The sequence below is a fragment of the Agelaius tricolor genome, unplaced genomic scaffold (genome assembly GCF_023055355.1).
Source record: "Agelaius tricolor isolate 1412-34295 unplaced genomic scaffold, bAgeTri1.0.p SCAF_19, whole genome shotgun sequence".
NCBI lineage: Eukaryota > Metazoa > Chordata > Aves > Passeriformes > Icteridae > Agelaius > Agelaius tricolor.
The window spans coordinates 1,297,532-1,310,680 of record NW_027269279.1 but is presented as its reverse complement, the minus strand read 5'-3'; the positions used below and the strand labels follow the sequence as shown (position 1 = coordinate 1,310,680).

The following is a 13,149-nucleotide window of genomic DNA, read 5'->3' as shown; positions in this document are numbered from 1 at the left end:
AGCTCTGGTTTGGGGTGTCACAGAGGGGTGGCACTGCTCTATTTGGGCTGTCACAGAAGGGTGACACTGCTCTGTTTGGGCTGTCACAGGGTGGGACAGGAGCTCTGTGCTGCAGCACAGCCCCTGTGGAAGGAGGGAGGGAGGGAGGGAACGCTGTGGGATTGGGCAATTTCATTCCCAGCATCTTTCTGCCTTTCCATTGTGAGAGCAACCCCTCCTCTGGCCTGGGGGTTCATGCTGAGCGTGGGAAGGAGTTTTTCCCCTGCTCCAGCAGCTCCAGCCCTGCTCACTGACCAAGGATTTATTAATAATAAATCCAAGGATTTATTCCCATTTGCTCTTTTCCCTCCCACCCAGCAGAAAACAGATTCCTGTGGATCTGCTGAGATCCCTTTCAATCCAGAGTGGAGATTCCACGTTTCTCCTCTTGGACAAAGCCCAGCCTGCTAGGCCCCACATTTCTGCCCCACATGAGCCTGGAGCTGATCCCCGTGGAGCAGAGGAGCTCTGTGGTGCCCTGGCTGTGTGTTCCCTTGGCAGAGCCTGCTGGAAAAGCTCTCTCTGTCCATGCAAACACGTGCACGTGGCGCCTTCTGCCTCCTCCATCCTCCCTCCCTCCCTCCCTGGGCTGGCCCAGCTGCTCCCTGCTCCAGCCAAGCCTCTGCTGCTGCTGCTGCTGCTGCTGGCTCCAGCCCTGCCCAGGGGACAGCGTGGGTGCTCTGCTGCCTCAGCCTGCTCCAGCACCAGCACAGAGGGGAAAAGCTGCTGCTTCCCACAGCTGGAGGCTGAGAAACTCCCTGGCAGCTGTGGGGCTGCAGGGACAGGGGACAGATCCACCCCTGCTGCACCCTCTGGGGCTGGGCAGGGGACAGGGACAGCTCCATCCCTGCTGGGGGATCAGCTGCACCCTGTGGGGCTGCAGGGACAGGGGACAGGGACAGATCCACCTCTGCTGCACCCTCTGGGTTTGCCAGGGGACAGGGACAGCTCCATCCCTGCTGGGGGATCAGCTGCACCCTGTGGGGCTGCAGGGACAGGGGACAGATCCATCCCTGCTGCACCCTCTGGGGCTGAGCAGGGGACAGGGGACAGCTCCATCCCTGCTGGGGGATCAGCTCCATCCCTGCTGCACCCTCTGGGGCTGTGCCCATCAGGGACCCTCACTGGGGCTGTGCCCATGGGGACAGGAGGTGCCAGGCAGGAGTGGCCCTGCTGAGAGGCCCCTTTGTGCCCAGGGATTTCCCCAAAGCTGCGGGGATGTCGCAGAGGGGCAAATCCAGGCTTAGCCCGTGCCCGGGGGGCACTGAGGGGGAGGCTGAGCTGGGGTTGCTTGGGCTGGAGGTTCCCTGGAGTGGAGCCCTGTGGGGGCTGGCAGGGCAGGGCAGGGCTTTCCCCAGTGCTGGGCTGGCAGTGGTGCTGTGGCACAGCCTGGCAGCGCTGCCACCTGCCCACCCTCCACGTCCTTCCTGCTCCTGTTTTCTCCTGCCTGGCGCTTCCTTGGGGTGCCAGGGCTCTGGCAGGGTGCTGGCACAGCTCTGCATCCCACAGCACCTTGGCTGGAGGGCACAGGGAGCTGCAAACCTCTTCTTGCTGCTGCTCTGGTGGCACGGGACGGTGAAGGGCCCCATTAACCTCTTGTGATGAGTTTTGCACCACCCTGGCAGCCCCACTGTGCCCTCAGCTGTGCCCAAAAGGGCTGCAGGGCTCAGGGGAAGAGTCCCTGGGGCCAGCAGGACCCGGCTGAGGCTGGTGCCCACTGTGGGCATCATCCTTCCCCTCCATGCAGGGAGCTGTGCTGTGAGTCTGAGTTTTCCATGGCATGGCTCATCCTCCTCCTCCTCCTCCTCCTCCTCCTCCTCCTCTCAGGGACTCCCTGAAAAATCAGAGAAATCCCAGGAATATCCAAATTACCAGGAATTATCTGAGGATTTATCCCAGGAATATCCAAATTTTACTGGGAATTATCCTAGGAATATCCAAATTAGCAGGAATTATCCCAGGAATACCCAAATTATCAGGAATTATCCCAGGAATATCCAAATTTTACCAGGAATTATCCCAGGAATATCGAAATTACCAGGAATTATCCCAGGAATATCCAAATTTTACCAGGAATTATCCCAGGAATATCCAAATTAGCAGGAATTATCCCAGGAATACCCCAATTGCCCTATCAGCTGCAGCCTGGCCGTGGGTCCTGCTGAGGAGCCCAGGCTGGATGTGTTCCATTGCTAATTGGAGTCACTCCCTGCCATCCTCACCCGCTGCCTTTGTGCTGCCTGCTGGCTCAGGAAGTGTGGGATGCATCCAGAGGGAGGGAGGGAGGGATGGATGCATCCAGAGGGCACTGGCTGTGTGCTGGTACAGCCCCCCAGGCTGGCAGGAGAGAATGAACCCCTGGGCAGGAGCAGAAAATGGGAATGAACCCTTGGGCAGGAGCAGCAAATGGGAATGAACCCTTGGGCTGCTGGGGGAGCAGCACAAACCTCAGTGCCTGCTGCCCTGAAAATAAACCCCTGCTTTTTTATTTTTTGTTGTACCTGCCTTTTTAGTGCTTCTGGAGCAATTGAAATAATTGGAGTAATTTGAATAATGCAGGGGATGTCAGTGAGGTGCAGCCCAGCTGCCCTGGGGCAGGCAGGTGAGGGTGGCACAGGTGACACCAGGTGAGCCCAGTTTGTGCTGTCACCACCAGGAGCCAGCAGCTCTCCTGGGGACACTGAAGGCGACCCTGCTGATTTTAGGGTGATCTCAGCCTCTCCCAAAAGCCTCTTGGTGGCAGCTGAGCCACCCCTGAGCTCCTTTCCTGCGGGGCAGAGATGGGCACGGGCAGCCCCTGGGAGCTCCTGGGCTTTGTCCTGCTGGGATGTGAACGTGGGAGGTGTTGGGAAGGGGGAGATGCCCTGAGTGCCTCTGGGCTGCTCCTCTGTGCTGGGGGAGTGCTGGCAGGTTTTCCTCTTCTGACCATGGGTGTCAGAGCTGAAACACCTCCTGGGAACGGGGTGGGTGGAAATTACAGCTGTGGCTGCATGGAAATGGGAGCAGCCTGTTTGCTGCTCCTGCCCAGGGATTTGTTCCTGTTTGCTGCTCCTGCCCAGGGATTTGTTCTGTTTGCTGCTCCTGCCCAAGGATTCGTTCCCGTTTGCTGCTCCTGCCCAAGGGTTTATCCCCATTTTCTGCTCCTGCCCAGGGATTCATTCCCGTTTGCTGCTCCTGCCCAAGGGTTTATTCCCATTTGCTGCTCCTGCCCAGGGATTCATTCCCATTTTCTGCTCCTGCCCAAGGATTCATTCCTGTTTTCTGCTCCTACCCAGGGATTCATTCCCATTTTCTGCTCCTGCCCAAGGATTCATTCCCATTTTCTGCTCCTGCCCAAGGATTCATTCCTGGCTGGTGCAAACCCTCTGCCTGGGGGTGTCTCTGGATGCTGGAGCTGCCCAGTCCCAGCTCTGCAGGAAGGGGAGGAACATCTGCTGCTGTTTGGTGGGGCTGGCGTCCCAGCAGCCCTGTCTCCCCTCCCCCTCTGTTATTTATAGCATTTCACCAAACATCTGGAATTTGAGCCCGCTCAGACTGACTCCAGACCGGGGAGGGGAGCGGGGGAGAGCGTGCAGGAGGGAGGGAGGGAGGGAACGAGCCCCGAGCCCTCCCAGCAGGGCAGGAGGGATGGAGAGGATGGATGGAGTGAGCTCCAAGCTCTCCCAGCAGGGCAGGAGGGATGGAATCAGCCCTGAGCCCTCCCAGCAGGGCAGGAGGGATGGAGAGGATGGATGGATGGATGGAGGGATGGAATGAGCCCCAAGCCCTCCCAGCAGGGCAGGAGTGATGGAATGAGCCCTGAGCCCTCCCAGCAGGGATGGAGGGATGGATGGATGGATGGATGGATGGATGGATGGATGGATGGAGTGAGCCCCAAGCCCTCCCAGCAGGGATGGATGGATGGATGGATGGATGGATGGATGGATGGATGGATGGATGGAGTGAGCCCCAAGCCCTCCCAGCAGGGATGGATGGATGGATGGATGGATGGATGGATGGATGGATGGATGGATGATGGATGGAGGGAGGGAGGGACATCCCTAAATCCTGCCCAGGCAGCAGCCTTTGAGCTTCCAGCAGGCCTGTGGTGATGGCAGTGGCAATGAAAGCTCACCTCAGCTCCCAGCAGGACCAGTCCTGCCAAGGGAGGGTGCCCCTGGCAGGGGGGGTAAATGGGTCCCTTGTTCTGGTGCTTCTGGGCCCTTTTCCTGCGCTGGTTTCTCCCCTTCCTTGGCTCTTTCCAGGCTCTTTTCCAGTGCTGCCCCTCCCTCCTCTGCCTGCTGGGGCTTGGGTTGGGGTCAGGCTCCTGCATTTCTGCCCCCAGCCCTGGGGCTGGCTGTGCATCCCCTGCCCTGCATCCCCCAGTGCTGCTGCCTGCACTGCAGAATATCCAAAGGGCAGGGGATGGAGAAGGCCCAGCCAGAGGTAGGGATGCACAGCAGGGCTCTGAGCAGTGCTCTCTGTCCCCTCAGGACATGCCCAGGTGTCCCCCAGCCCTGGTGGGTTCAGCAGCTGAGGTTTGTTCTGGAGGGAGCAAAGGAGCCATTTTCTGACCAAAACCACAGGAAAAGGACAGGAAACACCATGGCTGCTGGCTGAAAGTATGTCAACAATGTAAATTAGGCAGGAGTGCTCCTGCCTGGGTTTTCTCCAGCCCTGCCAAGCAGGGATGGAAAGGTTTGACCTGTCCTGGGTGATCCTGGAGTGCATCCAGGGGCTGGGGTGTGACCGTGTTCACAGGGCTCTGAGGGAAGAGATGAGGATCTGACTCCATGCTTCAGAAGGCTTGATTTGTTATTTTATCATATGTATTATATCAAAACTATACTAAAAGAATAGAAGAAAACATTTCATCAGAAGGCTGGCTAAGAATAGAATAGAAAAAATGATAACAAAGGTTTGTGGCTCAGACAGAGAGTCCGAGCCAGTTGGGCTGTGATTGGCCATTAATTAGAAACAACCACATGAGCCCAATCCCAGATGCACCTGTTGCATTCCACAGCAGCAGATAACCATTGTTTGCATTTCTTCCTGAGGCCTCTCAGCTTCTCAGGAGGAAAAACCCTAAAGAAAGGATTTCTCATAAAAGGTGTCTGTGACACTGCAGTTCCCAGCAGGAGCCTCTGGGCAGAGCCCCTGGGGTGGGCAGGGGGCCAGGCTGGTGCTGGGGGCAGGGGGAGGGGGTCCCAGGCCGGACTGAGCTGATAAGGAGCCCTGATCCCCGTGATTATTGTGGCACACCCGGGGGATGAGCTGGGTGCAGCTCCAGCAAATCCCACTGCGGGCAGGAGCAGGGCTGGAGCTGCTGCTGCCACCTGGGACACCCCAGGGCCACCCCAGGGCCACCCCGGGGCCACCCTGCCCTGCCAGCCTGGCTGGGTGCCCCTCAGCAGGGAGGAGGTCGGGGGTGACATCGTGGCCAAGGCACTGCAGGAGCCAGCAGGACCCAGGGTGATGGTACCAGCCTGGCCTCGGCCTCTAGAGTAGCTCTGTGTGTGTCTGTGTCCCCCTCTTCCTCCTCCTCTTCCTCCTCCTCTTCCTCCTCCTCCTCCTCCTCCTCCTCTCCTGGAGGACCCAGGGGAGCTGCTGTCCATGCTGGCTCTGGTGTGGAGTATTTTTTTAAATTCCTTTATTAGGAATAAAGCCCTAAACCGTGGCTTTCAAGGCATTTTAGCCCTTTGTGGGGCTGGGGACAGTCTGGGACCTCAGTCCTGGGACCTGGCCACCACCAGTGTGGGGACACAGGCCAGGGGTGTGGAGAGACCATGGATGGTCCTGCAGCTTTCTGGGCTGGCTCTGAAATGTCCCTTTTGTCCCTGTCCCTGCTCAGGGTCAGGCTGGGGGGCTGTGGAGGTGCAGGTTGGTGTGGTGAGTCCTTTGGGACAGTGGTGACCCCGGGCTGGGCTCAGGGCTGGGTCACAGTTGCACAGGAGCGTCCCTGGCACCGCTGCTGAGCTGGGCAGGGGTAGGGCTTGGTTGGATGGCAGAGCTTGGGGGATGCTCTGCTGCCCCTCAAAGCCAGGAGGGGAGTTTGGCTCCCTTTGCTGCTCCTGGGAGTGGATTCTGCTTTCCTGGAGGCTGCCACGTGCTAATTAATGGTGTGGAACCCCCTCAGGGTTAATCAGGGCTGGGGACATTTGTGACTCCAGCCCCCAAATGGGAACAACCCTGGTCACTGCAGGGGTGGCACAGAGCCAGGGCTGGGGCACCCCGGGGCCAAGGTGACCCCAGGTGAGCACAGGTGAGCCCCTGAGGGACCCCAGTTCCCATCAGCAGCGCTGGGAACTCCGAGGGGAAATAAAAAATCAGATGCTGCAAAGAGTTGCCATGAGATTGTGAGAGCTGGCAACACCCAATCAGGTTTTTTTTTTAAATTTTTTTCTGAAAAGGTTTCATTGTTATTTAATGTCTTGTTTGTGCATTTTTAAATGGAGCAGCTTGAGCTGAGCTTCCGAAACCTTTTCCTTGGGAAATGCAGCAGCTTTGCCCCAAGCTGCAGCTCCTGGGCTGGGCTGTGAGTGCACTTCATCATCCAGGCAGGATTTACCTGCACAGACATTGCTGGGCATGGCACAGACAGGGATGGAGTGTGCCCTGCTTAATGCACCCACTGGAAGTGCCTGGATTCCTGGGGAGGAAAAAAAAAAAAAATCTTCATTTTGCAGGGGTTTTTTTTTGGCAAAATCTTCATTTAGCAGGTTTTTTGGGGGGTTTTTTTTGGTGGTTTTTTTTTTCCTGTGGCGTTTTTTTGGGGGGGGTATTTTTTTTTTTTTGGTTTTTTGGGGGTTTTTTTGGGGTTTTTTTTGGGTTTTTTGGGGTTTTTTTTTTGTGTTTGTTTGGTTTTTGTTTGGTTTTTTTTTTTTTTTTTTGGTTGTCTTTTTTGGGGGGGTTGGGGTTTTTTTGGGGTTTTTTTGGGGTTTTTTTGGGGTTTTTTTTGTTTTTTTTTTGTTTTTTTTTTTGTCGTGTTTTTTCTTTTTGTTTTGGTTTTTTTTTTTTTTTGGTGTGTGGGCAATTTTTGCCTTTCTGAGACAGGAAAAAATGGAGCTGAGTTTTGCTGCTTTGCAGCCTGCATGTGTCCGTAACTCGATCCTTCGCACGCAGCGCTGGCCGTGAGAGGGGAGCAGCCTCCCCGGAGCCCTTCTGGGCAGGAGCATCCCGGGAAGCCCCGACCATAACGCTGCTCCTCCAGGGAAACTCGCGTTTCACAGAGGCTGCATCCCCCCGGAGCTGGGGAAACATCTTCCCACAACGCAGCCAGAGAGAGAAACGGGGCAAAAGGAGAATAGAGAGGAGCTGGCAGGAGAGGCAGCAGCTCCAGTGCTGGGCTGTGAGCAGGGGCTCAGCTCTGCCTGATCCCAGAGAGCGGCTTTGCAGAGCTCAGCTCCAAAAGCTGTTTCTGCCAGCAGCCAAGGATTGCGTTAGCTGGGAGGTTTAAGAGCCCGGCAAAAGCCCTGGATCATCTCTGCAGGGGGATAAGCAGTTTTCCCCCAGGGTTTCTGCCCAGAACAGATGCTGAATTGGGATTATTTTTTTATATGTATGTATTTAAAAATAAATGTCTTGGATTCGTTCCAGTTAAGGGCCTTGAATTGAAGATTTTTGCAGTGGAAGCAGCACAAGCCCACGCAGGACGTGGCACAAATCAGCAGCTCCCAGCCAGGGGATCCTGCAGTGGAGCTTTTCCCTCTGGGGTTTATTCAGTGAGTAATTTGATTTCACTGCTGATCCCTGGAGGGACTGACCCTGCCAGGGTGTCCCCAAGGGATCCCCACGCTGGGACAGCACCTCCAGCCCAGATTTTTGGGTGATTCTCTGTGGTTTCTCTGTGTTGTCACACTGCCGCAGGAGCTCTGACTCTGTAGGGATGGAGCAGGAGGAAAATGGCTTTAGAAGGTCCTTTTTGAACCCGAATAGGTGATGCCAGGTGGATTTTGGTGATCCCAGCTGCACTTTGGTGACCCCAGAGGCGCTCCCCTTGTCCTGCACACAGAGCCCCGTGTGTCCTTTAAGGTCACTGCAGTTGAATCATTTCCTGTTTTCCTCAGAGCCTGAAGAGCTCGGAGGCAGGCTGGAAATGTTTGCAGATAGGGTGAACTGCCTGCTCTGGGGCCATGGGAAAAGTGCAGCAGGGCTAAAGGTACACAGGGAGGGGATGGGGCTGCCCTGGTGTGAGCAGGTAGAGGAGGGCCTTGGAGCCCTGTCCTGGCTGGGGCTGTCACTGATATGATCATTATTCCCCTTTATGAACCCATCTGGGTTCGAGATACCAACACCACCAGCTGGTTTTTAATAAAGAACTCATTTGCTGAGGGAATCTCTGTGAAATTCAGGAGCAGTTTTGAGTGTGCCTCCATGCCTGTGATGGGCACTGCTGGTGGTGACCCTTGTGTGAGCAGTTTTTGAGGAATGTGGTGGGTAAGGTGAGCAGTTTTTGAGGAATTTGGTGGGTAAGCTGCCCCTCCTGTGCCAGAGGAAAGACTCAATCCTGAGTGATGGGCTCTGGGGAATTCTGCTTGAACAGAATTGGAGATTGGACTTGCATGACCCTCAGTGGTTCCTTCCCTCCTGAGCCATCCTGTGTGTGCAGGCTGGTCATTTTGCATCCCTGATTCTCCCTGGACGCTGGGGTTGGGCTGCTCAGGCTGGTGCTGAGCCCTGATCCACAGCTGTCCCCCCTGGGCATTGCAGCCACAGCCAGGATTGCCCAGAGCAGCTGGGGCTGCCCCTGCACCCCTGGCAGTGCCCCAGGCCAGGCTGGGCAGGGCTGGGAGCAGCCTGGGACAGTGGGAGCTGTCCCTGCCAGGGCAGGGGACTGGAACAAGGGGATCTTTAAGGTCCCTTCCACCCCATCTGGAATTCTATGCAAATTCCATCCCCGGCACAGGGATCCCTGGTAGATCACTCTGTGTGACCCCACTCTGTTCTCCTCTGTAAAATCCCTCCTTGAGGGGAGTTGGGAGGTTTGGAGTTTCATGGTGCCTTTCAGCCAGGGGGGAAAGGAGGAGGAAATTGCTGCCTGGATTTTTAATTTGGTGGGAAAGGCTGTGAGAGGTTTCCCTGTGAATGTGATCCCAGGCAAATCCTCTCCATGGGCAGGCAGGGAGCAGTGCTGCTCCTGCTGAGGGAAGGTTAAAACTCCTCCAGGGGGGATGTTTCCCCTAAAGCCTGGGTGAGAATGAGCGCCCTGGATCTCCGAGGTGCCTTTGGCAGGGATGTGGTGCTGTGCCACAAGCTGGAGCTGCCTGGCACAAGGGCAGCTGCTGGGAATGTGGTGGCCCCTGAAGACCTGCAGAAAACCAGGAGTTGTTGCTCCCTGGCTGCCCTGAGGAGCCATAAAGCATTTTCCATGGCATGAGGGGAAGCACTGAGCTCCTCCTGTGCCCCTGTGCTGTTCATCCTGCCCAGCTCAGCCTTCCCCAGCTGCAGGGAGCTCTTGGATGTTGGGGTTCATCCCCTCCCAGCAAGGAGGGACTGGGATGATGGCGCCAGTGGGTGATGCTGGTGTCACTGAGACCAAGGGAGTGGCCTTGCCTTAAATACCTGACTGAGGTTAATCCCAGGTCTGGGTGGGCCTGGCCAGAGCACAGCTGGGCCTCGGTTCCTCCCTGCCCAGGGGGGTCCCAGCCTATGGGTGGATGAATCTGAGCCACTCCTGCTGAAGGAAATGCATTTTTTTGTTTTGTTTTCATTTTTCTGGAGTGCTTTTGGACAATTGGGTTTCGAAAATAGACTCAATGAGAGGAAATCCATTTGTTAAGCTGTCCCCAGGCTGAGGACGGGGGGCAGATACGGCGCTTCCTCGGGGCTCTATTTACAGTCACATCTGCCTGGAGCCACCCCAAAACCATCCATTAACCCCCGGGCCTCGTCTCCCCCACCCTCTCCTCCATGAAGCAGGACCTGAATGGCCAGAAGGAGCTGTGCCCACGCCTGTGCCACCTGAAGAAAGGCCCCAATGGCTACGGCTTCAACCTGCACAGCGAGAAGTCGCGGCCGGGGCAGTTCATCCGCTCCGTGGATCCCGACTCGCCCGCAGCCAGGGCAGGCCTGCGGCCCCAGGACCGCCTGGTGGAGGTAACAACGAGGGCTCAGCAGCAGGGTGGGACCCTGGGCAGGCTGGGACAGCCCCCAGCCCATCACCTTCCCCACCTGATCCCCCTGTGGTGCTGTAATTGGAGGGCCAGGGTTGGCACGGCTGCTCCGGCTCTGTGCTCGCTCCTTTCCTCCAAGTGGGCATTTGGGAGCTCTGGGTGGGATTACAGAGTAGAAACTTGGAGTTGTTCTTAGGCTGGAAAAGCCCTGCAAGACTGCTGAGTCCTGCCATTGCCCCAGCACTGCCAAGGCCACCCGTGTCCCCAAGGTGCTGTGCTGGCTCTGGCTGGCACCAGGGAGGGTCAGGCAGGTGACTGTGGGCACAAGGCCAGGCTGGTGCTGCCCAGCTGAGCTGATGCCCTGCCAGGGAGTGCTTGGAAACATAGGGGAAGAGGCTTTGCAGAGATTTTAAGACACAAAATTATGGAAGTTGGGGGGGGAAAAGTGTTCTTGGAAGCATCTTGCTGGTTACCATGTGCTGGACAGCACCTTTTGCCCAAGATGGGGCTAGGAGTTGCCCTCTCTTTGGCTCATGTGTTGTGTTGCTCCTGGAGAAGGAGGTGCCCCATCCAGAGCTGCCTGTCTGGGCAGACACAGCAGCCATCACCCCTTTCCCTGTGGGAGCACATGGATATTCCCTGCTGGGCAGTTCCCCAGGAGGCTGAACCCCAAAACCACCCACAGGGACCGAGCTGTGGCCTCACTGCCGGCTCAGAGCAGGAATGGATTGGCACCCCTGGAAGAGAGTGAGCCGGGATAATCCTGAGAGCAGAGCTCTCTCCTGCTTTCCAGCCCCATGAGGAATTAGTCCCCAGGCAGTGGGAGCTGTGCCTGTCCCCAGAAGCTCAAAGTTTAATGCTGGGAGCAGCGTGGGGCCAGGCCGGGCGCCGGGCACGGGTGGCCAGGCCGGGCTGGTGTCACATCCAGGGGTCCTGTTATTTATTGATGGCCTTGGCCCAGGGCCTGGCACACACAAAGCAGCTCGGGGTGAGCTGGTGAGCTCAGGAACCTGATCCCCTCCCTGCCTGCTCTTTGGGGCTGGGATAAATATTTGATGTCCACAGGCCTGTGCCAGGGTGGGGGCAGAGCAGCCCTGGCATGGATTGGGGTGAGCTGGAGTGGCAGGACAGGGATGGAGCAGGGCTGTGAGCTGGCAGCTGAGGCTGGCAGCACCTGGGATGAGGGGCAGAGCCTGGAAGGGGTTGGAAGGGGCTTCTCCTCAGCCCAGCCCTTGCAGCTGTGCCCTGAGGAGCAGAGGAGCCTCCTTCCCTGCAGAGGGGATCCCAGAGTGAGGAGCCCAGGCTCTGCTCGTCCCTTTGGATGAGGAGGAGCTCTGGGTCGTGCCGAGGCTGTCGGGCCCCTCCCGGTGGGACAAAGGGTGATTCATTCACCGCACAATGTCCTGAGTCACCATTGTCCCCTCCTGCAGGAACAATCGGGCTCGAGTTCCCTGGAGGTCCTGGCTCGCACGCAGGGCAGGGCAGGGCAGGGAGGGATGAATCCCTGCCCCGGGCACAGGGACTCGCCCATCAGGGGCACAAGAATCTCAGGTTTCCCTCGCAGAGGGATGGAGGATGGCACAGTGATGCCCCAGGACACGGGGGTGCACCCAGCCCCCTGTGCCCACGGGGAGCCTGAGATCTGGGGCACATCCAAGGGGAAGGCTGGGCTTGGCAGCACCAGAGAGGGCAGGCAGAGGGTTTTGGGGGGAGCCTGGGCTGTGTGCTTGCCCATGGATGTGTTTGGGATGCAGCCAGATGTGTGAGGTAACACAGAGGATGCTCTGGTGGGGATTGGGAGAGGGGGAAGGAAAAAGCCTGTAGCCTTCCTGTCATCCCAAAGGAATAAAGAAAGGAAAGAGCCATCCCTTAGGGAAGGAGGGGGTCTGGGAGGCTGGGTTTGGGCTGTGATGCTGTCCCTGTGCAGGTGAACGGGATAAACGTGGAGGGGCTGCGGCACTCGGAGGTCGTGTCCCACATCAAGGCCAGGGAGAGCGAGGCCAGGCTGCTGGTGGTGGACCCCGAGACAGACGAGTACTTCAAGAAGCTGGGGGTGACCCCCACGGAGGAGCACAGCAAAGGTGAGGCCTTCCTTTGCCAGGGTGACTCAGGGCTGGGGTCCCGGGAGCCAGGCACAGTCACGTTTCCCTCCTGCCTCATCCCTCAGTGGTTTCCTGAGCACCACCCAGCTATTTATAAATACTGAGAATACACCCTCCCCCAGCCAAAAAACGCTTTGTTGCTTTTACCCGGTGAATGATTAACTCTGGAACTCGCTGCCACCCAGGCACTGAGGTGTGCTGGGCTTTGGGATACTGGAGCACGGACACTTGCATGTATGCACCCAGCAAAAACTGACAGTAAGGTTAGGACTAAGTCTTTTGTCCTTGGCTGTGTGTGGCAGCCATCTCGACATCTCCAGTGTCATGCTTTTGATAAGCTACAAGAACGTGAAATTTGGTGGGTGGGTGGTTGGGTGATGATTTCTCATCATCACTGGGGGGACCCTTCAAAGCCAGGTTGGACAGGGCTGCTCCAGTGGAAGGTGTCCCTGCCGGTGGTGGGACTGGGTGAGCTTTAAGCTCCCTTCCAGCCCCAATCACCCCACGATTCTGTGATGCCCTGGTTGCTCTTTGCTCCAGCCAGGGAGCCCGTGGGCACTGCAGAGTCCCCGTGCAGAGGGAAGGGCTCCACGCCGGCTGATCGGGCACGGCTGGGGCAGGAATTGTTCTCCTGGCTGCTGGAACCTGGCAGGGAGAGCTGCTCATCCCCTGCCCAGCCTGCCCTGCTCCAGCCTGGCTGTGCCCTGCTCAATGGGCAGCTCTGTGTTCCCAGCACAGCTGCTCCTTATCTGACTCCCGGGATGCTCAATGGGCAGATTTGTCCCCAGAAATGGGTCAGGCACTGCTGGGGAGCCACAGGGTGTCAGATGCTGCAGGAGGAGCAGGGGCTGGCTGCTGGCACTGCCACAAAGGAGCCCTTGTTCCAGGAGGGCACTGGGGAGGGAGCCTGGGGGCTC

At 57.5% G+C, this 13,149-nt stretch overlaps 1 protein-coding gene across 2 annotated transcripts in view; it reads left to right on the top strand.

Moving 5' to 3' along the window:
* The window catches only part of NHERF2 (NHERF family PDZ scaffold protein 2), a 35,599-nt gene that overhangs the window by 16,120 nt on the left and 6,330 nt on the right, over positions 1–13,149 (top strand). The window contains exons 3-4 of one of the 2 annotated variants that reach the window (XM_071444850.1): positions 9,934–10,113; positions 12,058–12,211. In XM_071444850.1, the coding sequence (XP_071300951.1) occupies positions 9,934–10,113; positions 12,058–12,211 (334 nt within the window). The remainder of the gene's footprint in view (positions 1–9,933; positions 10,114–12,057; positions 12,212–13,149) is intronic. The other variant, XM_071444851.1, reaches the window with a different exon arrangement.